This window comes from Pelecanus crispus, chromosome 5, assembly GCF_030463565.1.
Source record: "Pelecanus crispus isolate bPelCri1 chromosome 5, bPelCri1.pri, whole genome shotgun sequence".
Lineage (NCBI taxonomy): Eukaryota > Metazoa > Chordata > Aves > Pelecaniformes > Pelecanidae > Pelecanus > Pelecanus crispus.
The window spans coordinates 62,462,350-62,489,004 of NC_134647.1; the positions used below are offsets into that span (position 1 = coordinate 62,462,350).

The 26,655-nt window shown below is 43.1% G+C and overlaps 1 protein-coding gene across 1 annotated transcript in view; it reads right to left on the bottom strand.

Moving 5' to 3' along the window:
- DNAJC6 (DnaJ heat shock protein family (Hsp40) member C6) overlaps positions 1 to 26,655 on the bottom strand; it is a 37,515-nt gene that overhangs the window by 10,008 nt on the left and 852 nt on the right. Inside the window, exons 3-13 of the mRNA XM_075710705.1 lie at positions 13,486 to 13,636; positions 12,528 to 12,577; positions 12,276 to 12,424; positions 8,086 to 8,208; positions 5,820 to 5,953; positions 4,463 to 4,657; positions 3,940 to 4,057; positions 2,256 to 2,335; positions 1,882 to 2,075; positions 1,699 to 1,779; positions 377 to 823 (exon numbers count right to left, since the gene is read on the bottom strand). Of these exons, the coding sequence (XP_075566820.1) occupies positions 377 to 823; positions 1,699 to 1,779; positions 1,882 to 2,075; positions 2,256 to 2,335; positions 3,940 to 4,057; positions 4,463 to 4,657; positions 5,820 to 5,953; positions 8,086 to 8,208; positions 12,276 to 12,424; positions 12,528 to 12,577; positions 13,486 to 13,636 (1,722 nt within the window). The remainder of the gene's footprint in view (positions 1 to 376; positions 824 to 1,698; positions 1,780 to 1,881; positions 2,076 to 2,255; positions 2,336 to 3,939; positions 4,058 to 4,462; positions 4,658 to 5,819; positions 5,954 to 8,085; positions 8,209 to 12,275; positions 12,425 to 12,527; positions 12,578 to 13,485; positions 13,637 to 26,655) is intronic.

A 26,655-nucleotide genomic window follows, 5' to 3' on the forward strand; every position in this document is an offset into this window, starting at 1 on the left:
AACCTAAGAGGCTTTTTTTTTTTTTTTAATTAATACTTATTCTCCTCGTATGCATTATTGGACACATAGTAAGAGCAAAACTGATGATCTCCAGTGGCTGTCAGCCTAAGAAGCCAGCCAAACACTTGGGTGAGCTGCAGTAGAGACTTTAGAGAACAAACCAGATAATCTGGTTTGTGTTCTTTACTGGGAAGATGCACTAAACTCCTGCCTCAGAGTAGAGGAGCTGGCTGGCCTCTTGGGATCCCTCGCAGCTCTTAATTTTCATGAAATGAGTGTATCCAAGAGGAATCCAACAGCCCAGAGCAGATCACCCAGGTTGGATTCCCAAAGCATGTGCCCCACCAAGTCACACACTAGGAATAGACACTATTACCTTCTCCTACCCTTGGGGACGGGGATGGGGATGCTGAAGCTGCAGAACGCCGAGGAGTTGACTGCACAGATCCAGGTCCCCCCACATGGAAGACCTCCTCAGCAGTGGGCTGTCCACTTTGACTCTGTGAACTTGGCCCACCAACCCCAAACAAATCATTCAGCAAGTCTGAGTTAGAGGGGGCAGCAGTAGGCTGTGAGGGAAAACTCTTGCTCATAGGGCTACCATCCAGGCCCAGCAGGTCCACATCTTCAGGCGGAGGTGGTGCTGGAGGCTCTTGCTGCTTTTTGCTGTGTTTTGGTGTCCCATGAGGCTTGTCACCGCTGGCGTTACTGTGCTGACTGGAAAGTGACAAGAGTTCGTCATCTGACTGTTCGCTTTCCTCATGCACCAACGCTGCTCGATCCTCTGAGGTAGGGTGAGAGCTACTTTTGTCAGATTTCTGATCTAAATGATGATTAAAAATAAAATTAGGTGGCTGTTAGTTTTGTCATCGCAAAGGTCGCATTAAAAAAAAAAAAAAAAAGAGCTTACATGCAGAACAAAAGGCTACTGAGAAAACCACAGCAGCGTTTTGCTGGATTTTAAAATAAGAGTCCTTTGCAAAGATTAATTTAAAGTCTTTGCTGGTCTGTATTGTAAAAAGCCAGCTTTATTGATCAGGAAACACAGGCAGAGGTTAATTGACTCTCCTCAAGCCTGAAAAGCTAGCAAGTGTAAGGCCTACAGATGCAAACTGAACAAGTTTCTGGGTCAGGACCAAGCATCCAGGATGATCTCCAGCCATGCCTCAAAATCCAGGCAAAACAAGGCTCATTGAAAAGGAGTAGGGACATAAACCACCCCATTAGCTGTGCGCACAAGGATCTCTTACACTGGGCGCCTACCTAGCATGGTGCTGATGCCAGAGGAGGAATGCTGCATTCGGCAGCATCGTAAGATTTTCAAGGTGTTCAGCACTATTAAATGGCCTCTCAGACAAACACTCAGTGCTACGTTCTTGTGGCACCATATATGAAGTGCAACGTTAGGAAAAAACAGCTTAAATTTGGTTTTAGGATCGAGGAGGCCTAGGGCAAAGCTTTACACTACAACAATGTCAATAATTGTATATGGCACAAGCAGGCAATGTCTGAAGAGGACATTGTAGGACATTAATTCCCACTCAGTTGCAACATAAGGGTATGACCAGCAATCCACTGTGATCTAATGGGAAAGACATGTTACAATCAGATCCTTCAGCCTGACTCTGTGCTTGGGGGAGGGGGAAGTTGTTTATCTTGTTTGAAGCAGATTTTACTTTGAAGACCAAGTCTGCATACCTTGCCAGCTGAGAGATGAGAAGAATGCACTCTGTCCAACATTTCTTATGTTATCCTGGGGTGAATCAGTGGGACCTCTACCTGCAGCACAGAACACCAAATAAATAAATAAAATCAAGCAAAACAAAGTTCAGCATGCAGGTAAGCATGCAAATTAAATGAGCAAACCTGTGCAGCTCTTACCTGCCAAAGCAAGGGTGTCCTGATGCTCCTGATGAGAGGAGAAAAGAATGGTTGGATTGATGTCTTTTGTCGTGAAGTTCTCCCATGGGGGAGTTAATTCGGTTTGTCTATCAGTAGACTGTATTTCTATCTCCAGTATAACATGAAAGAGCTGAGGATACTTGTCTGGAGAGTCACAGGCATCCAATTCAGGCCTAAATGGGGACAAGAGTCGTTCAGTTAAAAAGGAAAGGATATTTCTGCAAAGCTATATAAAGTCTTTCAATATATGCATGCACACAGACTTTTCACATTTCATCTGTGAATATTCTCCTTCAGCCTTCATAAGGCTTTTATGCTTCAGGTTTGATTAATGTTCAGCTTTAAATACTCACTTGGTGAATTTTAGTGTGGTTGTTCCCAGGGCTATGAATCCAGTATGAAATTGAATTTGGAATATTTGTGTGTTGGTCATCTGAAAAAACACAGAGCACCAGATTGAACAAGTGCTTAAATTCATTAAATTAAAATATTTGTTTATAGCACATGCAGACAGTTAGTTAAGTCTACCTTACTACCAGTTACTATACAGACTAATTATAACTGCTATATAAGTAAATTCATTCTGCTTGTTCTACAGAAAGCAGAGATTTTCCTTCTCAAACCCCATTATTTTCATCTGCCTTAAATTCTGCTGCTGCCGCCTCCACACGGCAGAGTGCCTTCACAGCATTCAGGAATACATCTTCATCCCCTGCTTGGCTTTATTTCTGGGATCTATTTGACATTTTAGCTCTTAAATGAAACTGATATCTGTTTCCACTGAATACACTGGAGCAACAGGTTTGTACCCCAGGAAAATACAAGACCATTTCACTTGCAGTAGAGGCTTCAATACAGCAAACAGCACCAATAACAAATTAAGAAGAGAAAAACATTCATTGGTCACTCTGCAACTTGAATACTAAGGTTTCGAACATACCATCAGGAAAATTATCCAGATCTCAGATTAAAGTATCAGTAGATAAAGTGACTGTTCGAGAATGCAGTCACCACACCCAGCTAGTTGTGGGAGTCCGGGAGCTGTTCTGCCTTACCAGGCATGCAGCACCCATCTGCAGGGAGCAAATGAGGTGGTACTCAAAGCAGGTGGGACAAAACTTGGTTCCTCCCTCACTTTTTGTGCTTTAAGTCACTACAATTTAAACAGGTTATTTCACCAAGTGAGCCAATCAACCCATATCACTACGAAGGTTAATGGAGCAAATTAGGGTGTGACAACTACTGATTCAATTGTTGCAGATCCAAGTGTTCTAGGCTGAACAGACTGCATTTCCAAATTCCTCTTCTGCAATTACAAGAGACAGAGAACAGCATTTTAAAGTCTGCATTAAAGCCTGGAACAGCACAGACATACATATTTTCACTATCAGCACTGCTCCTATGTTATGGGAAGGAGATATCAGGGTACGCTCACTCCAGCACCCCTCTATTCTCTCTCCCCAGTTTCCACTGCCTCCCATTTCTTTGATCTGCTAGTATTAAGAAGCTTTTTGGCTATGAAGAGTGTGCCTGTCTGAGCAGCCTGCAGCTTAAATGGTCTTTCCTATCCCCATGGCTGACCAATCCATATGGATTGTCTTTTTGCTCTAATGACCAAAAAAGGTGAAGGCTGCTCTAGAGCAAGCAAAACAGACACTATGCAGGAGTGATGGCTCAGTAAGTCATTCTAATTTGAGCAGAAGAAAATCTTCTTCCATCTTCTTAGAGTGCGTAGGTAGAGGCTTTGGTTGTGGTTTGCGCTGAGCTGGTTACTGATGGACTGTTTCTGTCTTCTACATTAGCTGGAAGGATCCTACACTCTATCAGTAGACACCATCTCCATAAAGAGATACCAGAGGCGTCACGGACTTCTCCATATGCAGTTCTTTGTCTTCACTTGGCACTGCTTAAATTTGTGTTATGTCTACTGTCAAGTAAGGAAACTTTCATCACAAGTGCCATGTACGTTCTTAGACCCCATATTTAGCCACCTCTACATTGCCTCTGTCATGCAAGAGAAGTTAAACAAACTCCTACTTTTGCTTGAAGGCGTCCCCCAATGGTTGATCTCATATGGTAGACAGAAACAACAACATCTCCATGGACAGTGGCTCCCAGTGGAATTAGGACTTTCCCTTCTTGCACACGGTATTCTCTTTGAGGGGAAGAGAAGGAAATCCACAGTTAAGCTCCCTTCCACAATGCCATTACCACACATCAATGATGTCAACATAAAAGCTATCATCTTGTTCAGGCCAAGCAAACAGCAGGTGCATTCAGCACTCTGCTTAATGTTAGGATTAGTTGAAACAGAAACATTTCACAGGGGAAACTAACACAGTACTGCACTCTCTCTATGAAGGTATCCCACTGCATGACAACTTCAAGCTCACTCTGGCTGTTTATTTCAAAACTAGGGACCAACCTTTAGTTAATATATGCACTCCATTTATCAGGCAGTCTGGCAATGACTGCAGCACAGATACTAGACACATTACAGCAAAACGAAAGCCTCCTTGTGTTAAGCTCCTAAGGATGGTAGGATATCACAGCAACTCACTTCATTCTTTCATACTCCTGGGAAGTGGTAAGGATTCTGGTTTCTCCGCTGAGAATGTCACAGAAGGGCCGGCACCCATTTCGTTGCTTGTTGAAACAGGGGACTGGACTGAGGGTGACCGACTTGATAGTAAGCGGTTTGCAGTGAGGAATGACGGGCTTGTCTGCTATTAGATCACATATGTATCCTATGTATCTGCAGACAGAGAAAGCCATTACTGAAATCTCCATCCCAGGTGACTAATTTTCATTCTGAACTTGAAGTCTACCTTGGAATCCAGTGGAAGTGTGATTCTTTCACAGTTCCAGGACTGGAGTTTCCATGTACTCCAGCATCCTTGCAGCTGGCACAAAATCTACACTTCTATTTCTGTTCAATTACAAGAACTGGAGCTCAACAGGAAGGAAGCTGGCCTTCTGCTCTGAGCTGAAGATCATTTCTCCTCACCTTTTAGGAGAGAAGGTGCTAAGCAATGGTTTTTCTGGTTTACCAGTAGAAGTTTGCCTTCTATTTTACATGCACATAGCAGATGAATTACTTTGTTAGTCAGGTACTGAAGGATCATTATTATTACATACATAACACCATATCTTTGATTTGCTCCAACAGGCAGTTTTCCCTCTGCTTAATGGAAATTGTAAAAGACAAATTTTACAGTGTGAACTCCTGTAAGGATGAAGCTGACATAGGGAGAGGGATTTACCCAGACCCTGTCAATGACAGCTTTGTCAGCTTTCCTGAACTAGTGAGCAAAGCTATTGTAATATTTGGGGTTTGTTCCTCCATTACTATTGTATCAGTGTGGGTAAAATGCAAGTGGCCATAAACATCAGTGAAGACCTGTCAAAGCTAAGTACCATGGCTAATGCTCAAGTTTTGCCCATGCAGCAATAGGAATTCTGGAGTTTTCAGTTTGTCACCTCCTGCCAACGCCTTCAGGCTGGTCTGGGTGGAGAGACCAGGGCATGCAGCATATACACCCTTCAGGTCACATACATTATTTTATAAAATAATAGAATAATTCAGGTTGGAAGAGACCTCTGAAGATCATCTGGTCTAGTTCTCTGCTCAGAGCAGGACCAACTTCAAAGCTGTATCTCAGAACCAGATTATGCTGCCAGGGGTGATACCCAGCCAAGGATCTCCAAGGACAGAGATCACACAGCCACTCTGGACAACCTGTTCCAGTGCCTGATCACCACTTTGCCACTTATTTCTGGGGAACAAAGTGAAATCTGAATGCCTATCTCAGCCTAGGGGCTGGGAACACATCTCCAGAACACACACAACAGGTACTCAGGCAGTTTTTAGTGCGAGGAACGTAGTTCACGTGTAGCGTTTAGCCAGTATACTCTACCTCCTGTGAGATGGCCACAATACAATTCCAGGTCTCTTTGTGTTCAGCAACTGCACAGCAGGGCCTGGATTAGAGAACAGGTGACAGAAACAGAACATCGCACTGACCAGAACGGCTGAGGCTGCACGGCCATCCTGTTAAGGAAAGGGGTGGGAGGAGGAAAAATGTGTTAAGTGTCAGAGACAGCCTTTAAATTTCAGCAGAACACTCTCCACTCTTCCTTAAATCACATAAAATAATTTCTCCCAAAAGACTAGGATTAAGACTGCATGATGAGGAGGAATTTCCAGTGCTGTGTCATTTGTTTAATACCTAGGACTTCAGTGAGCAGCACTGGCCTGGATCAAAGCTAAGATAATATCCAGTAAGCAGTCAAAGCTGAGGATGGTTTAGACTTGTTTTGAAAGCCCAGAAGTACATTTTGTCTACAAATGTTGGTATTTCATGGCTGCTCCCAAGCTGTAATATTATAATTATTTCAAACATAGGCCTGGAACTGACCACAGGGGTCAGAGTACACCCATCCCACAACTGCAGGCAGTCATCCAATAGAATTTTAACCTAGAAGAATTCACAAAAAAAAAAAAAAAAAAAAATCCAGCCCAAGGCTCCCTCACCCAAACAGCTCCAGAGCCCTCAACCTACAGGTTGCTCCTGAACAAGTCTACAATTTATTTAGGATGATAATGAAGGGAAGTGTGTTTGCTGAGTCAGGCTGATACAAAAAGACTAAAAATACAGAAAGAGCAGGAGAGAATCAAAGTACCTCCAGTGCCCTGTGTCCTTGCTATACCCAGCAACATATGAGGTGATGAGCCATACGGACCATACCCCAGCTCTGGCAAGCCAAGCAAAAAGAAAAAGTCCTTCCATCAGCTTCCACAAAAATCCAAGTTTGATGCCTGCTTAGTTTTGGATGCACGTTCACGGTGCAGTGATGGGCATGAGAGCCTGCTCAGTAAGTCACAGAAGACGCCAGAAGTCAAGGCTCATTTACAAGGAAGGAGTGGGAAACCTACTGCCCCAGAAGGCAGGCAGTCACCCTCAAAGTCTGAAACACAAGTGAAAAGTTATACAGGCTCCTTGCAATTACTTATTTCAGGCACCTTTTAGGCACTTCAGCCATGCTGTAGGATCAGAGCTGACCCAGACCCCAGTAACCTGCTGAGCCTGAGCACATGCTCAAGGTTAACAGGTTATTTGCTTTTTTAAGGTTTAGCCCCTGACAGTTGCTCTGAACAGATCTCTCAGGTTCATATAAACTAAGTGGGCTTCTGCAGACTCCTTAGAAAGTGTTAAAAAGGACTCCCTGTCCTTTACAGCATTATTTGGATATTCATTGCTCAAAGGACAGGAAAGGAATTGGATTCTTGAGTAGCATTTCCAGGACTGGAGGTATCAAGTGCATCTTCATCTCTGAATGGAATTTATATCCTGTAGCCACTGGCTGTGCTACACAAGGCAGAAACGCCACAGTCATATTTAAGGTCTATGCAGTTTGGGATCAGTCATTTCCCCTGTTTCTTCCAGTTTATGCTAATCAGAGCTGACAGACTCCCAGATTTAATTTAGGCTTCAGGAGCAAACCAGAACTCTCCTTTTGGGCATTACTGTCAATATTAAAGGTTGTACGGGGTAAATTACAAGTTAGTCACACAGAATCACACAACTGTCATGCATCCTATCCACAAGTTGCCCAGTACCTAATAGCCCTTATGGGGGATTTAGCAACCATTTCAGCTGTGGTGCACAGAGAGGAGCAGAAGGCAACTGGAATTCTTCAGCCAGGCCTGACAAGTAGTGACTGCAAGAGACTAACAATCTCAGTTTCACAGTTTGACAGAATTCCCAACTATGAGTTTTCTCCCCAATACCCATCAGTAACCTTCAGTCTAGAGGCTGCATTCTGTCCTGTGACTACTTACAATAAAATGCAAAGCCATAACAGGCTGACAATCCTTATGGTCAGTTCTTGGGTGAAGTTCAAAACCTTTTTGCTACTTGTCACCTCTAGCAGTTCACTGCTAGAACAATGGTGACCTCTCTTGCTTTGCATTCCTGCTTCTCATTCAGTGTTAGGTCTTCCAGTTTATCTATGTAGCTGCACATGGAAGATGATGTCCCTTTCTATGGGAGTCCGTTTTATTGCATTTCTTTTTGTTTTAGAAATTGTCACCATCCTTGTACACAGATTGTAGACATGCAACGTGCAATGAGACTTATGACTCATAGGTCTAAAAGTGTGGTTACTTTCTGGTGTACTTACCATGCAGTGGATGACACACACATTTTTGGGGTTCTGCTGTAGCCAGTTGTGCATGTTCCTACAGACTGCATAGAGGTTGTGCAGACTGGGTGCTTGTCGTACTGGCCAGCTACATTCAGATACCTGCAGGAATTACACAGTGAACAAAAGGCAGCTTCATAAGAGCATTAAGCAATGCATGCTTTTACAAATGCTTTCTGCCAAGAAACATACTTCTCTTTAACAACCTAGAGTTATGTACTTGAAGCCTATTCCATCTCTTCTCATGCATAATTCTGCTTCATGACTTTCATGAATTATGAGGAGACAAACAGAAAAGAATTCTCAATTAAATAACATAATATTGATGTATTGTCACTGCCTATACATTTTAAGAAATTTACATTCCAAGTCAGATTATCTCGAATGGCCTTTAATAACACTCCAGTCTCACAGCAGCACACTGATTTCTGCTATGTCTAAAGCCTTTGTACAACTTGTCCCTAAAACCTATGGCTCTGATTTTCAAAGGACGCTGAGCATCTGTTGTTCTCAGACATTTTGTGTCATAGGATTTTCAAGCCCTATTTGACAGATATTAGACTGACGAAAGGGAAACTTCTGTTTTAAAAAAAAAAAAAAAATCATCTCAGTAAGTATAGTTAAGATATGAGGCAGAAAAATGAATGACTTTTTAGAGCTGAAAAGCCACAAATCCTAAAGTATGTCTAGTTACTATTCATCGATGTATTAGGTCTGAGTCATAACACTTATCTCAAGAACAGTTCTTGCAGTCTCAAACAGCACATCAAATAGCCTTCTACAGGCATCTCCATTTCATCTGGTTTTAATTGAAATATCTTTTTTAAAAAGGCATTTCTGGCTAGAAGAAATTTAAAGTTGAAACGTCATAAGGCTTGTCCTCAGACAAAGAACTGGTTCTCCCTCTCAGCTGACATTTGGATCCTGCTTAATGAGAACCGGGGGCAGGAAGGAAACGGTTTGCCCAGATGTTCTTAAATAGCCATATGATTTCCATACCTGACCATTTCATCTCTCAGAGGAAGGAAGTGCTCCACGTTTCATAAAACTTGTATTTAAGGTTCTCTCTTACATACACCTGCACGACATCTTATAGCAGAAACAGGAACACCAACTCAAACCGGAGAACTATCAAGCTGTTTTGTCTCAAACAATGGCTCCAATGACACCCAGAGCATACAGGGACAGAGCAAGCAGGCAGCACTGCCTAACCCTGCACATCTGTCCCGCTGCCAGCCTTTCTGGCCTGGCGGACCCCTGGTTAACTTTCGGGAGATTTTTGTCTAATCTAATATCTCATTAGATATTTGTCTAATCACTTTTTAGACTCATGAAAGTTTTTGGTCTCCACAATATCCTGAAATTCAGCTGTCCACTTGGTGAGCAAGTGCAGGTTTGCATTGTAGAAGCTACCCAATAAGTCAATCCATGCTCAAGCTTTGGAAGTCAGTGAATGGCCATTCCCTATTTATCCTCTCTGCAGTGTTATCCTCATCCCCCATCTTCTCCTGTCTTGAGAGCTGTAGTGTATTTCATTCCTTCTGTTGTATACACTTGATTTTCCCTTGCCGATTCCTTTTCTCTGCATTTTCAGGAAGGACCGATGGGGCACAAAACACCCAAAGTTTCACTATGCAGTAACATCCAGTACAGGAATAGCCAGCGTTAGCTTTGTGTTCCACAGATCTGACAGCGCATTTACTGCTGCAGTTATGGGACCATTGTAAAATCTGAATTACAGAGTGATCATAAACATTTATTCAATTCTTTAATAGAGCCAGAGTACTGATGCCATAAGTGACATATATTGTTTTATATTATCAATTATTTTATATTATCACACCAATTATTTTATATCAGGCAAAAGTCTTCTCCTCCCAACTCCAACTACTTTTGCAGCAGGCTTCTGGAGGCACAAGATCCACTTGCAGTTAGACCACTAAAACACAATTCAGATTCCAAGTGGCTGTTAAAATTAATATGATCAGTGACCCTTTCACTGACAATTTTCTGAAGAGACCTCATGACAACACACTGTCAAGCATCTGGAAAAGCCATTATAACTTATCAAGTAAATAATATACATTTCCCAACAGTCCCTAATTATATATTTACTTTGCCTATAATTACACATCTGCCTGCTGGTTCGCAATTAGGAAATTAAATATGCACTATGTAACATTTAATTTATTTCAAACATAACCTCACCACCACTCATGAAAGAAAACCTTACTGAAAAGTAACAGGAATTCTTCTAGAGCTTTGGAAATAAGCAGCCAGCGCTTGTTTTACTTTAGCAGCAGGGCAGCCACAGCCAAGAATGTGACCCATCAGGGACTTTGAAGTTTGGTTTTGTTGTTTAACGCTATATTTGAGCTACATGTTTTCAAACTGCTCACACTTCCTTGAGCAGCCGTGAGCCCTCCTCTCCTGCCGGGGAGGCAAGGCAGGGAGGAGAACAGAGCACAACCAGCTTTGAGCAGCAGGTTTCAGTGTTCATAGTCCCCTCTTCTCCTCAACAGACTGGGCAATTGGGGCTTCATGCCCCGCACAGCCATGTCAGGGCAGGAAAATGGCCCAGCAGGACATAACTGGCATCTCCCTCCTGTGCCACTACACAACAAAGTGACCTACTGTGACGTTAGGTAAAAAAAGTTTTAAAGAAGATAGGAATTAAAAAGCTTTTCACTTCAAAGAACAAGTGTGCGTCTCAAAACTTCAGCTCATCTGGCATCCTCATCCAGTAAATACTCTTAATGTGATTTCACCTCCTTGATAGCCCATTAGTATTTTTTTCTAATATATATGAAGTTCAACCTCGTATTTATAATTATTTCATGTTTCATCTGATCTCATGTATTGTGTTGTCCATATTTCGTTTTCCTGAAAAGTACTTGGAGTCAGTATTTCCTAGCCCATAACCTGAAAGTACAATATTTTATTAAAAGACACATAATTTTCTTCCTCTGTGTGTCAAGACGATAGCTTACAAAGCATGCTTTGAGAGTGACATACAAAGTCATCTGTTAAGCTGTTGGGTAGAGTAGGAGATAAAGCACAACGGATGGAGGAGTTATGGCCAGGTCAAGCAATATACCAACAGATGTTTAATGCTGGGCTTTCAAAAGTAGATCCATCTTTCTCCTCCCACCAACAGCAAGAGCAATGCACCAGAACCAAGCAAGACTGAAGATTCAGAGCCCTTGATATCTTTTAATTAGTCTTTCCTGTTCATTTACTCATATTTGAAGTCATGGCTGGTTACTGATTGCCACTGAGAAGTTTACTTCAAGTGTGAGCGAGTGATTTCTGGTGATGAGAGCAATTGCTGAAGACAGATTCAGCTATACCTCAAATTAAAATGAAATTAGGTTTATGCAGCATGAGACTTGCTTACCCTGACCAAGAGTTAAGCCTGGCAACTGCTGTTGCCTTTTTTGTTGAAGCCAACAAAAAATAAGAAATTAAAAAAAAAATATCATCACTCTTGTGGGAGAGGGAAAGAACAGGAAGTATTCCTAAAGATTAGATCTAATCTTGCATTTCAACAGCAGTATTTCATAGAAATTTCCTCTAAAAGCCATTAATGAACCAGAGCCTTGCCATGCTCCTGTACGCTGCTCTGGTTTTAGAGAAGGAAACGGGCAGAGAGTGGAGGTGGGTTTTTAAAGTAAGTCATATGCTAGTGGAAGAGCCAAAATGCCCCTTAGATCCCCTTTCCAGTCCTGTGCTTTGCCTGCTAAGGGCTCCTCCTTGATCAAAGCACAACTGAAGGATCATTCAACATGAAAATAATCTATCTTCTTCTATTGGTATTTTTTTCAAAGCACTTTTGTTTTACTCCTTATTTCTCTGCAGCAGCTTCTAACAGCTATGCAGGAGCCAAGAGCAGCACAGGCTCAACTTATGTTGAGTAAGCGTAATGCCACTTAACTCTCACAGGCTCCGAACACAAGCATTATGCCCTGAACTTTCCAGCTCTTTAATCCCTGTGGTCCCTGGCATCAGCTAAAACCCAGAAATGACCACAGCAGCTTAGAAACATCTCTAATTCCTTTTTCATCTTCTTACATTCTGCCATGCTCAGGATAGACAATAACAGGACCTGCTGCCCCTTTTCCCAGGAAGTTTCCCACCCTGCTCTTGTTAACCTCTCGGAAGACACTCACCCGGTTGTGAAACTTGGCACTGCGATAATACTTGGGTGACAAGTTGAAGACCGTGTAGTGGTCAGGATGTCTGGAATCCAAAAATGTCCGTACATCTTCAATGTGGTTCCTGAATCCCAGTTCAACGCCTTCAGCCGGAAAAGACATCACTAGAAAGATAAGAAGCCAGGCTGAGTATGCACCATAACGTGCTTATGGAATTCTGAACCCTGAGATAGATCAAGTTTTATTTATCCGATAAGCCGTACTTACCTATGATTCTTGAGGTAATGTATGAAATATCTAGCTCCCCCTTGGTGTAACTAAAAGAAGACAAAGTAGGAGACAGACATTATGCACATGTTTACAGAAGACAGCACATTAAAGGAACCAGGAGAAGAGTGTCTTCCCACAAAGATCTGCTTATAACACAAGGACAGAATGATCTTAAAACTTATTCTTTGTACTTTGTCATTATGTCTTTAGAGGGTGCAAATAGCTTCCTGCAGACAGTGACCCAGCCTTCCCTTCTACATACACAATTAACTGGATGCAGAAGCTTGCAGAAAAGGTCCCTTTTCCCTTTTGTCATTAATTTTCAGTGCCAGTTTTCAGGAGAAGTCTCTAGTAGTTTGCCACTTTGCAGATCCCTCAAAGCCTCTGAGGTCTTGCATGCATTAAGTTTCTTTAATTTATCATAGCCTCCTATCCCTCAGAGGCAGGTAGAGTGCCCAGCACAGGGGACAACCCCAGCAGAGATAACCAAAGCAAAGTGACCTCAGCTGTTTCTTCAACTCAAAAGGTGGCTTTAGTGAAGGGAACAGTTACATCAGCAAGAATAGTCTCCTTGCACAGCAAAGAGAATGCATACAACATGAGCCAATTTTCAGCGACAGAATATTCAAATGGTGGCTGAGTAGAAGGACCCCACAGGCATCAGTGAAGGAATCAGAGACCAAGTGCTCCACTTTCACTGGGGAGGGCTTTTCCAGATTTCAGGATGTTGATGCTCACTTACTATGAAGCTTAGATTTTTTTACTTTGGTTTTCCTGCTTCCTTGAGGCCAAATACCAATTATGAGACCAAATCAAAGAAGTCACTTGTGATTTTCACCTCCTTCCTTCATTAGGTTAGCTGGAAGTTGTGCTGTGCTAGTTAAGACGTCAGCTCAGACAGGTATTTTGCAGCTAGTGATTTTACCTGCATTGGGCAGCTTCAGCTGTACTGTACCTGGCAACAGATTGCATGACCTTTGAAGATGTATCTTTCAGGGTATCCTTCAGGTTATCCTTCAAATTGCTGAAGAGTCTCCCTGCTCCTCCTTTCACCATATCTAGCAAGCCTCCCCCATAGCTGGACTCCATGTCTGGCGATGAGGCACCTTCAAGTACAACAAAACCAAAACCAACATCACTTATTTGGAACAAAGCCACAGAGCCAACTGCTCTATTCAGACTGAATATATTCACATGTACTGCTGCATGTCAAGCATAGGGCAAAAGTAGTTTTACTTATCGAAATCATGATTTTCCAGAGATAAGAGATAACACATTCTAGCCAGCTGGGCTCAGGAATGATCATCGACTCAATAGGAGACTACACACAAACCAAGAGCCATTTAAAATGTTATTTTGGTGGACTGTGATATGGCCTTACACCTCAGATGTTTGCATTTTGCAATTATAATAGAATAACTATTCCACTGTCTTAACCAAGAACCGATTCGTTGCAGCCTTCCTTCTTATAGCGGTGCTGTGTTAATAGCATCCTGCTTAGAAAAGTAGAAGTATAATAAATTGGATGTAGACTTGAGTAAATGTGGTTTTGTTTTACTGCAGAATTGAGTTGCTAGACACAAACCTGGTAAAATGATATTTTAACTGCTTATTAGCTACAAATTAAGCTCTTTACTTTAAAATTGCTTTCTGTTCACCAGGCCTCAAGTATTTTGATCTTAGCAAACTAACTACATTTGTTACCTCATTACATCAGATTAGTCAGAAGATCCTCTAGCACAGCAAAATAAGCAACAAGCAACCTATGTAAATGCAGGCCACACTCTCAGGTAGTCTTATAGTCAAGAAGGCATCTGCTAAGCATTGCCTTTCCCAGAGCACCCGGAAAGTCTGAGAATATTTGTCCTGCTGTAGAGCCATGGGACAGCTGCTTTGTAGAACAAACGTGCTGGTCATTACTAATTACTCCGGCACCCAGAAATGGGAAAGATTTATCATGGTTAAGGCAGGCTGGTGGCATTGCCGGTGCTCGTTATGTATTTTACAAAGAGCCCTTACAGCTATCACTCCTCTGCTTCTATAGCATGTCCATGAGTGGTGTTAGATGTACACTACTGAAATATTGCTCACATAATCATCATTAGCAGAAGAAATATTCTAGAGGCATTCAGACTATTAACAAACATGAAAAACCTACATCTAAAAAAGCTCCTACTGATTTACTCTGTAGATTACTAAACCCATTTAAATGGCATTCACTCTGTCAAAACCAGAGCAAGCTATCAATAAATATAATATATATCTTTAAACTGGAGACTCCATTCCTAAAGTAATGCTATTCATTCCCCTATGCACAGAGGGTGCTTAATACACTCTGATGTGGTCATGATCCACATGCACATGATCCATGTGCTAGACTGGTAAAATTAGAGGCTGTATCTTCTCCTCTGCATTGTGCTGTTAAAAAAATAGATAATACTCTGCCAGCTTCAGAACAGATGATGCCTCCTCAAGGCACAGGAATATTTCTTTTGCCGAACCACTTGCAAGTATCTACTTCAAGAATGATTAAAAAAAAAAAAAAAAAGAAAAATATCAAAGTAGCTTGTCGGCTTCCAAGTTGGGAATCAGTGTTTGATCTCTCTTCAAAAACTTTACTTTCATATTACTCTGTGCTAGGAGAGCCAAGGGTGGAAGGAGGAGGTAATGTTCAAAAGGTACTTTCAGTTCTGCAGGTCAACTTTTAAAAGAAAGGAAGGCAGAAAGGTGGTAACTTGGAACATGAGAAAGGGGGCAAAGGGATCAGAGGACCAATGGTATTGGACACATTTTTATGGTTGGAAATGCTGTAGGAGAGCAACAGAAAGGCTTCAAGAGTATGGAAAGCCTAAATCTTTAGAAATCAACCCGGGGGGGGGAGGAAGAGAAACAGAGAGAGAATGAGAATTTCACTGTATTTCTAAAAGAGGCAGCAGCAATTAGTTTCAAGTTTACTATGTACACTAAAACAGAGAAACAGAAAGGATGTCTAATGAAGAAATGCAAGCTGGTGCTACTTAACCAAGAGCACAAAACTAGTATTTAAGATTTAACACGAGACAAGTATTACTTAGCTATTGTGACGCTATTGAGGAAGCTTACAACATAGCAGCACGTGGTACTATACCAGGTGCAGAAATTTGCTCAGGTATCTTTTAGTCACTGGATGAGAGCAACATCCTTGGTGCTGACAAAGACAGTCTTTCTCAGTTACTAGGAATGATACAGTCTTCACAAACTGTTCATAGAAAAACAACATAAATACATTCAAAGGCTCCTCTGCTAGGCAGCGTCTCCTACAAAGCATAAAGATGTATAAAGGAGCAGAAAGGGTTAATGCATTAACACACAAACTTGACAATATATACAGAAACCCACAAGAATAGCCAAAAAAAACTTGATTAAAAATGGTAGCCTGCCGCTGCATTTTTTGCTGAAAAAAACATTTCTGTGCTAAGTCCCACTTATAAATGGAGACCTTCAGAGCTACTGCAGACCTTTCCAAAGGATGGCTATGGTTCCCTGGGCCACATGCAACAGCCGCTGGAACGGGGCACCAGGACAGCAGGGGCTGAGCCCCTCGTCCCACACATCTCCTGTGGAAATCAGCCACCTGGCCAGGCATCACCTACTGCTGCCATTGCACGTCCCTGAACCATACTCAGAGACAGCTGTCTTCATAGGTTTGCTCTGCTTGAACATAGAAGTCCGGAGAAAAGAGCAGTTGAGTTTTCCCTCAAGCACACTGGCCAGCCTGCAGAGGACTATGACCTATTTTGAGGTGGAAGAAGAACCCATGACACTCGCTGAGTCTGAAGGGATGAGCCCGTCGTTGCTCCCTCTCGGAGCCTGGCAGGAAGGAGGTTCAGGTTTCACCACGCAGGTAAGTTGATCACCACTAGCTTGGTAAGGATATTGAGTTAGTGGCATAATGGCATTTCCCTGCTTGGAAAGATCTTCCTACCAGAGTCAGGTGGTAAATTCAGAAGAGAAAAATAGTTCTCTCCCTTAACACAAAGGCAAAAGGCACATTTTGTATTAAAATGAAGTGCCCGAGGCACATGACACCCTCTCCCTCCCCTCCATCCCACCAGGAACCGCATTCTGTGTGCACATTTGCTTATGCTGCAGCCAAAGCCAAAATTAACATGCACAGACCCCACACAAGCTCCAAAAGCATCTTCTGCTACAGCAGAAACAGGAGCTCACAAGCTCATCTGTGTAGAAATAGTGTGCTGCAAGTGAGCAAAGCAGGAGCCTGCCACGCGGCTCGGATCCCAGTTTTCAGCATGTTATCACATAGCAGTTCAGGTAACGTTGACCATGGCTTGGAGCTGCTGCCTATAAGTCTGATTATGGCAAATTAGTCTCTATGTATATGAGATGCACCTTGTGCCTTACACGGCAAGAACTCTTTATTAACCCAGTTTTTGGATATTCCCTGAAAGGCTTAGTGCGCTTCAGAGACATGCTTCTGACCTGTATTTGTAGCACAGGTTTCAGAGGGATCACTTGCTCACTGAAGGCTTTTCATTTCCTAAAAGGAACTTTTAATGTAGCGGTTTTACTGCTGGGTGTGTCCTGCAAAGTGTGCCTGAGATGCATGGGATGGCTTTTCTTGAATAGCTACGTTAGGTGATGGCAACAACGATCTCCTCACTGAAGTGCTTCAAGTCAATGAAGCAGCATGAAAAAGAGACAACTTCAGTTTACAAGGTGAAGTCTGTATTTGTTCTGGCTGAAGGTACTTGCTCTGAGTTAATGCCAGCTCCGAGAAGAGACTATTCTGCGTTCAGCCTCCAGCAGTCACCAAGTAAAGCAACATCCTGCTGCATCTCCTTACAAAACTAAAATATGTCATACCGTAGCATTCCTATCACAACCCCTTCTCATCATCAGCCAAAGGGTGGGATTTCTCTGGACAGATTACAACTTGAAGGAGCCTCTGCTGACAGAACCAGCCTTATGTTGTACAGGAGGGAAGCTGGAGAGCATAGAAATGTTAATTAAAGCACTTAAGCTCTCTCCTTGCTCTCTAGCCAGTTTTACAGAGTATCAAGAAAAGGACGCGCAGTGCAGGAGGAGAACTTCTCCCAAGGCAGAGAGACTGCTGAGACAGCGCAGCAAACGCGGCATCCCTATAGACATGTCCCACCACAGTGGGTGCACAGCTTCAGAGGAGAATGCTGTGACCACCAGGGAAGTTCAGAAGGATGCACTCCTGTACAGGAACAGCTGAGCATGGCTCTTCTGCCTTCTGTCCCACCATGACCTGCTCACCAAAGACACAGGTGTTACGCCAGAGTGATGTGAAGTGCTTTAGCAGGACAGCTTTGGGGTGTTCAGAGCTTAAGGAAAGACTAATATTGATACTGTCAAAAGAGACCCACTGTCATCTGTCTTCCCTTAGTAGAGCAAAACCATCAAAGTGTATATATCAGCCAAACTAGGAAACTCATCTTCTGCATATGGACAGAGAAACCGTGCTGTACCCAGAAGGGAAATACCTCCCTCCTCCCATACCCCCACGAAGGACCACTTGCCTCAACTCCTCTTGCTGCAGTCCCACAAGTAGTGTTTGTGCCTAATGCCAAAATCAAAGCCTCCTAAACCAGTCCTGTTTTAAAGGCTGGGTTTTGAGGCCAGAAATGGGTGAATGAAGCAGGTGTGACCCTGTGTGATGGAGCATGTTTCGGCACGAGCCACCATCACTGGCAGCCGGACGTTTCCCAGGGGACCACAGAGGGGCCAGCAGCAGAGGGTACCAGGGTACCACACTACCACCAGCTGACAGAGATGCTCACTGGTTGGAACAAGAGAGAAATGCCTGGTTTGGAAGCTTTCCCTGCAAGATCTGCACATTGTGGCCCTCCTCTGCCTGGGGGGTCCCTGAGCACCACCACCCCCAGGCAACCCACAAACCCTACAAACCACAGGCCATGAATTCCAGCTCTCCAGAGAATTAAGGGGGAAATGAGCCGACATTTAAAAGGCATTTAAGACTGTGTCAGTCTGAATATTTATGCTGATGAAGCAGTACTTAGCTTGAGAGGGGGGAGGTGAAAGCAAGATGTCTAGAAATTGAAGATCAGCAGTGAAGTACTGCATTTCATAGGTTACTTAGCAAGAGTAAACAGACCCTTTTTGCCTGTAAAGGGCAGACAAAAAGCAGACATGAAACCATAGGAAAGGAAGCAGGTTTACCCCAGTCTGCCCAGACTATATGTAACAGTATCTTCAATGTCAATTTTTCCCCCCCTCCCCCTCTCAGAGAGCTACTGCCTGTGCTTTCTTTAGAAATGGAGCAAGGAAAGAGCTAAATTTTCCCCGTTCTTCACCATGGTTCTTCTCTAGAAAAGCACTAAAGCCTTCATCTCCCCCCCTCCCAAAAAAGAGGTTAGTTTGGGAGTATTGAATGCTCCTCTGTATTCTCTTTCTATGGTACTGCAAGAGCCTGACACTATGATGAGAAAAAACTTGTTAGCTGCTGCATACATGTCCCAGATTCCACATATCTGGAAGTTTTTAGCCGCTCACTGCAGCCTTCTCCCTCCCTACAAAGTACTGGGGGGGGCTGTTGTTTGCTTGTCTTTCCCTTCCAGACCAGGGCACAGCATGAAAGGGGAGCAAGGGATGCAGTGGAGGCTGCCCTGTGCCTTGGCAGAAAGGGCCCTTTTAAAGGTCCCCGAACTGAAAGAAGTTGAGCCGCTGTTGTTGTGGCTTCAGCAACAAAGGCAGAATTGTTTTTAAGGAACACTCAGCAAAAAATGATACTATTTGTGCTTCTGCCTCCCCCCAGCAGCCCCGCCAGCTCACGTTCCTCCCACACGCAGCTCTCCCAGCAAAGCCTGTGTAATGCGGGACGCAATTTCACAGCAGCCTTAAGGGATATGAAGCCAGGCTGCCATGGTCCCGTCATTGTATTTATGGGCTTCACCTTGGCATTGCACGAGAGCCCACACAGCATGCGGAGGGCAGGAGGAGCAGCCCTGGTGCAGGCACCCCTGCCACATTATTAGAGCATCCTCATATACCCCTCCATACATGATGTACCTATATGTGTGCAAAAAACAGCCAGCCAAATCGACCCAGGAAGAGCAGAGTCCCCACATCCCTGGGTACCCTCAATGTCTCCAGCTCCTGCAGTTCCCCACACTGAGTCTGTCTTCCATGCTCAGCACTTCGCATTTCAGGGGATTGCAAATCAATTTGCAGATGTTACTGAAAGAGTTTAAACTCCCGTTTCAAGGGGGAGGGTGGCACACATTTCTAAATGAAAATTTCTGGGCAGGTGGCTCCTTTGCATCCAGCGATAATCGATAGCATTTAGATCCGAGTGCTTCATTTGTCAACTACGTTTTAAAAGCACAATCTCAGCACCCTGAAGCCCAATCCTCCCTAACTGTTCCTTCCAGCACATAGCTCTTTTCTGGACAGCTTTATCACATTTAAGCAAAGACTTTAAAACATCTATGCTATTATACGCACTTACATCCCCTCTTAGATCAGAGGTAGCCCAAGCATCATAATTACATCAACTTTTTAATAGGCACTGAGTGGTGGTTTGCAAAGGGGCTGGGGAGAAGTCAGCAGCAGCAGAGGCAGCTAAAACAGTGATAAAGGGACATTTGCAGGAAAGGAGAGCACTTCCACCTGCAGAAGTTTCTTCGGAAGTTCCTCAGACTCACACAGACCCTGAAGACTGATTTTTTCCCTTTTTTTTTGCTACCAGTCTCATCTGTCCCCTCCTCCACCACTGTCCCAGATTCCTGGTAGAGTTAGATTCCCTACAAGGCTGAGCACAGATATCTTAAGTGTTATTCTGTACAAATAAACAGCAAAACACATGCAGAGTAGAACTGCAGGACAACAGCAGTAGAACAGGCCTCTAGAATTTGATAAAGCCATCGCTGAGACTCCCAAACCCAGGTTTCACTAGTCCTGATGCTTTAAAACACACAGTGGTGGCATGCAAGTGGAAGGCTGCTTTAGCAAGTGTAATCCCCAAGAAAAGAGGTTAAAGCCCATGGGAATGACTTCAGCATGGCCAAAAGGAAGTTTAAGATCAGGCTATAATGATGTTTGCACTCTCTAAGGGCACAGGGAAGCAGGAGATGCACTGTAAGCCAAGGAACCTAATGCAAGATAAGGGCTCATCAGATCACAAATCACATGAGATTATAAACCAGTATTATCCCTCACCCCAAAACCTGCGCAGTTTGGCTATTTTGCACTAAGCGCATTAATGATGAGACTGCTCAAGACAAAACCCAGCGGTTCCTGAGCAGGAGGGGAAAGCTGGATTCACCAGAGATGAGCTGGGCGGCTGGCTGGCTATCCAGAGAGGAAACACTGCTTCAGGGAGCTCCCCCAGAGCACGGCCAGCTCCAAAATGCGTGGGGAAAACCAGAATATTTCTTTCCTAAGCAGGCAATTAGCCACTGACAGAGGCAGTTAATACAAACTGCAACTCTATAAGCAATACTAGGCAAGGTTGGGAGAGGATGGGCTACAGGAGGTAAGCACAGAAAGAGTTTCCAGCTTTCAGGAAGCAAGGACAGACAGCGCAGGCAGCTGCCAAAGCCACTGCTCCCCAGTCAGCATCTGCCCCTTCCACTGTAAGGACCGGTTCAGTGCACGGAGGGTTCGGCACAGACCCATCTTGTGGTGCAGACATCCCGAGCATTAAGAGATCTTGAATAATTTATTCAAGTGAGGGAGTACTTGGGGTTTTTTTGTTGTTGTTTGGGGGGTTTTGTTTGTTTCTTCGGGGTTTTTTACTGCAACTTCCCAGCAATTAGCTGGCACTGCACCTATGCAGGCCTTTTGCCTGGAATAGATAGAAACTGCCTCAAGACTCAAAGCTGCATTACTACCTGCCCAAGAACTTCTTGTCAGCTTTACCTCTAACGGAAGGGTCACCCCGTGTTGTTCTGCCCTTCTCACTCCCAAAAGCTATGAGCATCCTTTTCAGATGAAGTGAGGCTGGGAAGATAAAGTCATTATAAGCTTACAATGAGCTCATATAGTATAGACATTGGGAGGAAGGAGAGGAGATAGGAGGAACCCAGAAGCTCCTAAAGGAGATGCTTCGAATAGGAATATATTTTAGTTCACACCTTAAGGAAACGCTGGTACAGGGAGATTTCTGTGCATTTCTGCTGCTGTTGGGCAACACACGTCCAGGCAGGCAGTGTTGCTTCCCTCCTCAAGTACTGCTCTGACTACAGGAAAAAAATTTATTCCCCCTCCCACAAGAAGTCACCGTCCCTTTCTGGGTGTGGGCTGGGACAGGGTCCCTGACCTCCCCTAGGAAGCACTCGGAGCCACTGACAGCACATAGCACGCTGTAGGGTAGAGAAGCTCAAGAACTTCTTTTTGTGCTGTGCTATGATAAAATTCTAGAAGTACTATTGTATGAGCTCAAGGCTTTTTATTTGAAGGTTCATTTGAGACTGCCTAAATTTAAACTTAATGGAAATTTGAAGAATTAAGATATTTCTGCCTTTTGCTTGAGAAATAGTAACTAAAGAATGCTGCTTGCACCATCAATCAAGCAATATGGAGGATTTCCACAAAGAGGGAGTTTTGCTTCCTTTTTTAGAAGAGTAGTGATGGGGGGGAATCACCCCCCACTACTCTGCCAAATTTGTTTCATTTGTTATATATGTTATATATATATATATGTATATATGTTATATATATATATTCCCTTATGAAGCTCGTACTACAATGAACAAAACGCATGTGAGGCTGGAATACTGAACTACTAGCACAAACCATGAAATCGGTCTTCAAAGTTGATTGACATTCTGTCTGCTTCTCCTCCCTGTCAAAACAACAAAAAAAGAAAAGCACTACTGCCAACACCAAACCATTCAAGTGTCCAAAAAACACCAAGCAAACAAAAGACTTATTAAACCAAACCTCCCTGTTTGAAAATGCAGCTAGAAGAGAATACAAGACAACATTGTCAGCGACAGTCTTTGTCCCTGTGCCAGTGACATGGAGATGTCTCTCTTCTGACTCAGTGAAAAGGAATCACCAGAGTACAAGAGATTATGTTTGCAAGTGTAAAACAGTTCAAGAAATCTCAGCTTGAACACTTGCAATTTATTCAAAACACTTTTCTTTTGCAGTTTCTCTGCCTGGGGAAGCACGTAGCACAAGCAAGTCTATCCCGAGTGTTTAAAAGCTATTTTGTAGGTTAGCTAGTTTAAAAACACCACAGAAGAGCATAGAGTTTTTTCCTTTCGTAATGTGTATCCTTGCTGTTACTTTTATACCTTATTTCCTAGAACCTCTTCTTTCAATGCTCAGCCAGCTGCTAAGAAAACATTATTGAATGCCACAGCAAAAACCTAAATAAATTGTTTCTTCGCTGCCTGCTTTTCATCTTGTGAGCACTTTCAGCAACTTAAAAATAGAGACAAAAGGAGTACTACATAGATGCTCTTCTTGGAATTCGTTTTTTGAACTTACAATGTTTTGTGTCCTGCCAGCTTCAGCTCAAGTCTCCCTTTATCTCCCCTTCCCTCCATCCTCAAACTTCCAACCCAAGTCCAGCACACTTTCTGGAAGAACTGGCAGTTAGCAGTAATGTATAGGTCCTATTAGAGTTATGCGCTATGATCATGTTACTATATTGCATCTAGCATATTCCATAGGAGTTGTTTAAAACATTACATCGGGAAATGAACATTCAGCAGCTAAGGGCATGTGCTAAAGTTGCACAGAGCTTTAATGCCCACTCGAGGCATTGCAGAACTGAAGCATAACCGTGTATGAACAGACCACACTGTGTATTTAAATCTTAGATTTAAACCACACACTGACCAATATTTAATTCTGACTGGTTTAAGTCTGGCAAAGTTTAAAGCAACCAAAGACAAGGTCATCACACAAGCATCATCAGATAGCAGCAGTAACTGGTACAGCCACCCTACCTGAAATAAAGTTTCTGCTCTTGGCTCCTTTGAGCTAAACCCAAGCCTATCAGGGAGGCACTCGACATCACTGTGGGCAGGAGTTTCCATTTATGCTGCCTTTGAGCAGACAGGTACCCCAAGCTATACTTTGAGCAACTTAAATTGTCACTGCTACAGTTAAAAAGCTCATGTTAGCCCTCCTCTGCATGGCATGGGTGATGGTGGCAGAAAAATTTTTAACAATCTGAACCAAGAAGCATTTACAGTTCCAGAGACTTTGAAAATCTTATTTTCCCAGGCTCAGCCACTGGACACAGCCTGGTCAGACCCTCCATCTTAGTGCTCGCACCCCCAGCACACTGGCACAGAGGCGTGGTAGGGTCGGAGAGCCCCTCGGGAGCCCCTCTGTACCAGCTCCATGATCAGATCCTGCCTTCCAACAGCAACCCCCTCCCACACACACAGTGCTCTGGGTTCCTGGGTTTTTTTCTTTTGACGCTAAGTGATACCAGTCAAAAAAAATATTAAGCTAATAATCATAAGTACTCAGAAGTTACAGCATAGCTGTGACCACTGATTAATTTCATTGCAAAAAGCTGCTTATGAGATTGCAAGCCCACATTAAGAGATGATACTTTAAGATCTAATACTCTGAATTAGTTTTAAAAAGAAAAAAAAATTAGAAAAGCCCAACAGGGGCCCACTTTCTCACCTCGTGAGTTAGTGTCATTGCAGCAAAAGCAAATACAGCCATGCTAGCTAAACCAATGGCAATTTGCCCCAGAATTGCCAGCACTTTGCCTTCGGCACAAATCCTCACTCATCTAACTTCTATAATTGCTTAATATTAATCTACACACACATCTTCCAGATGCAAAGGCCATTTTTCTATGCCCAGAGTGCACTGCCCTGGTGCACATGAAACTTAATTCATGGGGAGAGCAGAGGAAGGTTTAATTCTCCAATTATTTAACTTCATCAAAGATGCTCTTTAACTGCACCCATAGATGTTTGGCTCAAGCACAGCAATAACCCTGCCAGACAGGCAAACCAAGGCACTGCACCCGCAGCCTGCTGCACCGAGCGTCCCAAATTGCTTGGTGTCACAGTGTTGTACCTCAGGACTGTTTCATTCCTCAACTGTAAACAGCCATTTTGATAACTCAGGCAGCAGCTGTTCTGCCACACATGAAACCATTATTTAAAATCAGGGGGAGGAAAAAAAACTAAAAAAGCAAAACTGAAATGTAAGGGAGGTCAGGCAAGTGGGAAGTACATAACGAGCTCTGATTTGGCCAGGGCACCTCAAGGATTTCACCCTCAGGGTCTGCCATCTAATTACGCAGAAGAGAGGCTCCCCTGCCCCACCAAAACCCAGCAGCACACCTCCCTTGCACCATAATGTGTCACCAATTTATCTCACCCTTCTCCTTCCCAAGGAATTCGGGTCTCTTTCCCAACTAAAATATGCTCTACCACTGCCCACCTTGGGAATTTCAACTTTGGCATAATTAGTGGGAGGAGTCTCAAGTATTTATAATATAAATATATTCTCTGTTTAAAAAACTGAAACACAGAAGGTGGGTGGTGTTTTCCCCCTTGCTCCTACTAAGCCAAAACCCCAGCCACCTTATTTTCCTGTCTTTCTCTTACACTGCTCCCTAATTCCAAACCCCCCATAACTCTCCATCTTCACACTGCATTAAAGATAAATCATGTCCTACAGTTAATGAGCAGCTTCAATTACCAAATCACTAGAAATCACAAGCACACCTGGGAGGTGGATACAGTTCTTGAAGCTTTTAGAATTTCACACTTGGCAAAGAAAAATGTCTTTGCAATGAACTGATAAAAATTAGGCATTTATCAGCATAAAGTGTTCAAATGAACAAGGAAGATACAAGTAAGGACTTCAGGTTTAGAACAGAGCATCACACTCCGTACAGCTTTTTTGAACTTCATGTGAAAATTTAGAAACAACCACCAAAAAGCCCTTATTAAAAAGATAAGGTATTTTAAAAAAAAAATCCTATAAACTCAATTTAAGGGGCATATTAAGGCCTGAGGTTTGCTGCTGCTTAAGTGTCAGGTGTGTCGTTGTTTATAGAGCCTGTAAAATTTAGGCAGTGAGAGTACCACAGTGAACTACAGGAAGCGAACTCTAGTTAACACAGATCTCTTAACCATTCGCTTCCAAATCCCAGCAAGCCCATGTGTTTAAGGGGAGAACATCCTAGAAACTGATAGAGGGCATTAATACAGTTAATGGTCTGGGATGTCTTGAGAGTTAGTAGCTGAATTGTTGAAATGGCTGAATATTGCACAAAACCTGTAAATAAAGATATTGTCTAGCTATCCGTGAGCATTTTTTTCCCCCCGCTCAGCAGGGAGTGGAATGCAACGATTGCAACAGCAACACTTAAATAATACACTGAGCTGACGCTAGACAAAAGCCATGACTTGACACGAGCTGCAGCACACTCCCACACCTGGCTGGATGCAAATGCCACCTTCCAAAACACTAATGCCTTTGGTTCTTAAAGTTCTAGGAAACTCATTCAGATAATTGCTTTAATGATAGATATTAAACTGACTGCAATATCTAGCCATCTCAGCAGATGCCAATGTAAGAATCCAAATAACTGTAACACAGCAGCCTACTGTGAGTAAGAATCTACTGACACATACTATGATTACAAGCAACTGTAGCAGAGATATTATAGCAGCAAATTCAAACACATTTCTAAAGTCCAGGAGTAAAAAACGTTAAAAAAAAAGCCAACCCCCAAAAGAACTCTTGAAAGCAAATTCAAATGGAAGGGGGAAGAGGAAAACACAACTCTTATTACATCAGAGAAAATGTGAAAAAAATTCAAGACTCTCCCCACCCAAGTCGAGCCATAGGTCATTAGGGTTTTTTTCCCCTTGGGAAGGGGTTACCACATTAAACAAAGGTAATGTATTTTAAGTACTTGCTGTCTTGGGCCCACCCTTTCCTTACATGGAAGAGTACAGGTATCACTGCAAGATCCCCCCATTACAATGGACAGACATCAAATTTGGTCCCCCTCAGCTAAACAGGGTATTTCCCTGGACAAGTCTGATCTTTAGAAGTTCTCTGCAAAGGCTGTAGATGTTCATTGCAATGGGCACATCTAACCAACCAGAACCAGAGCCAGTTTGTTTTGAGAGATCTC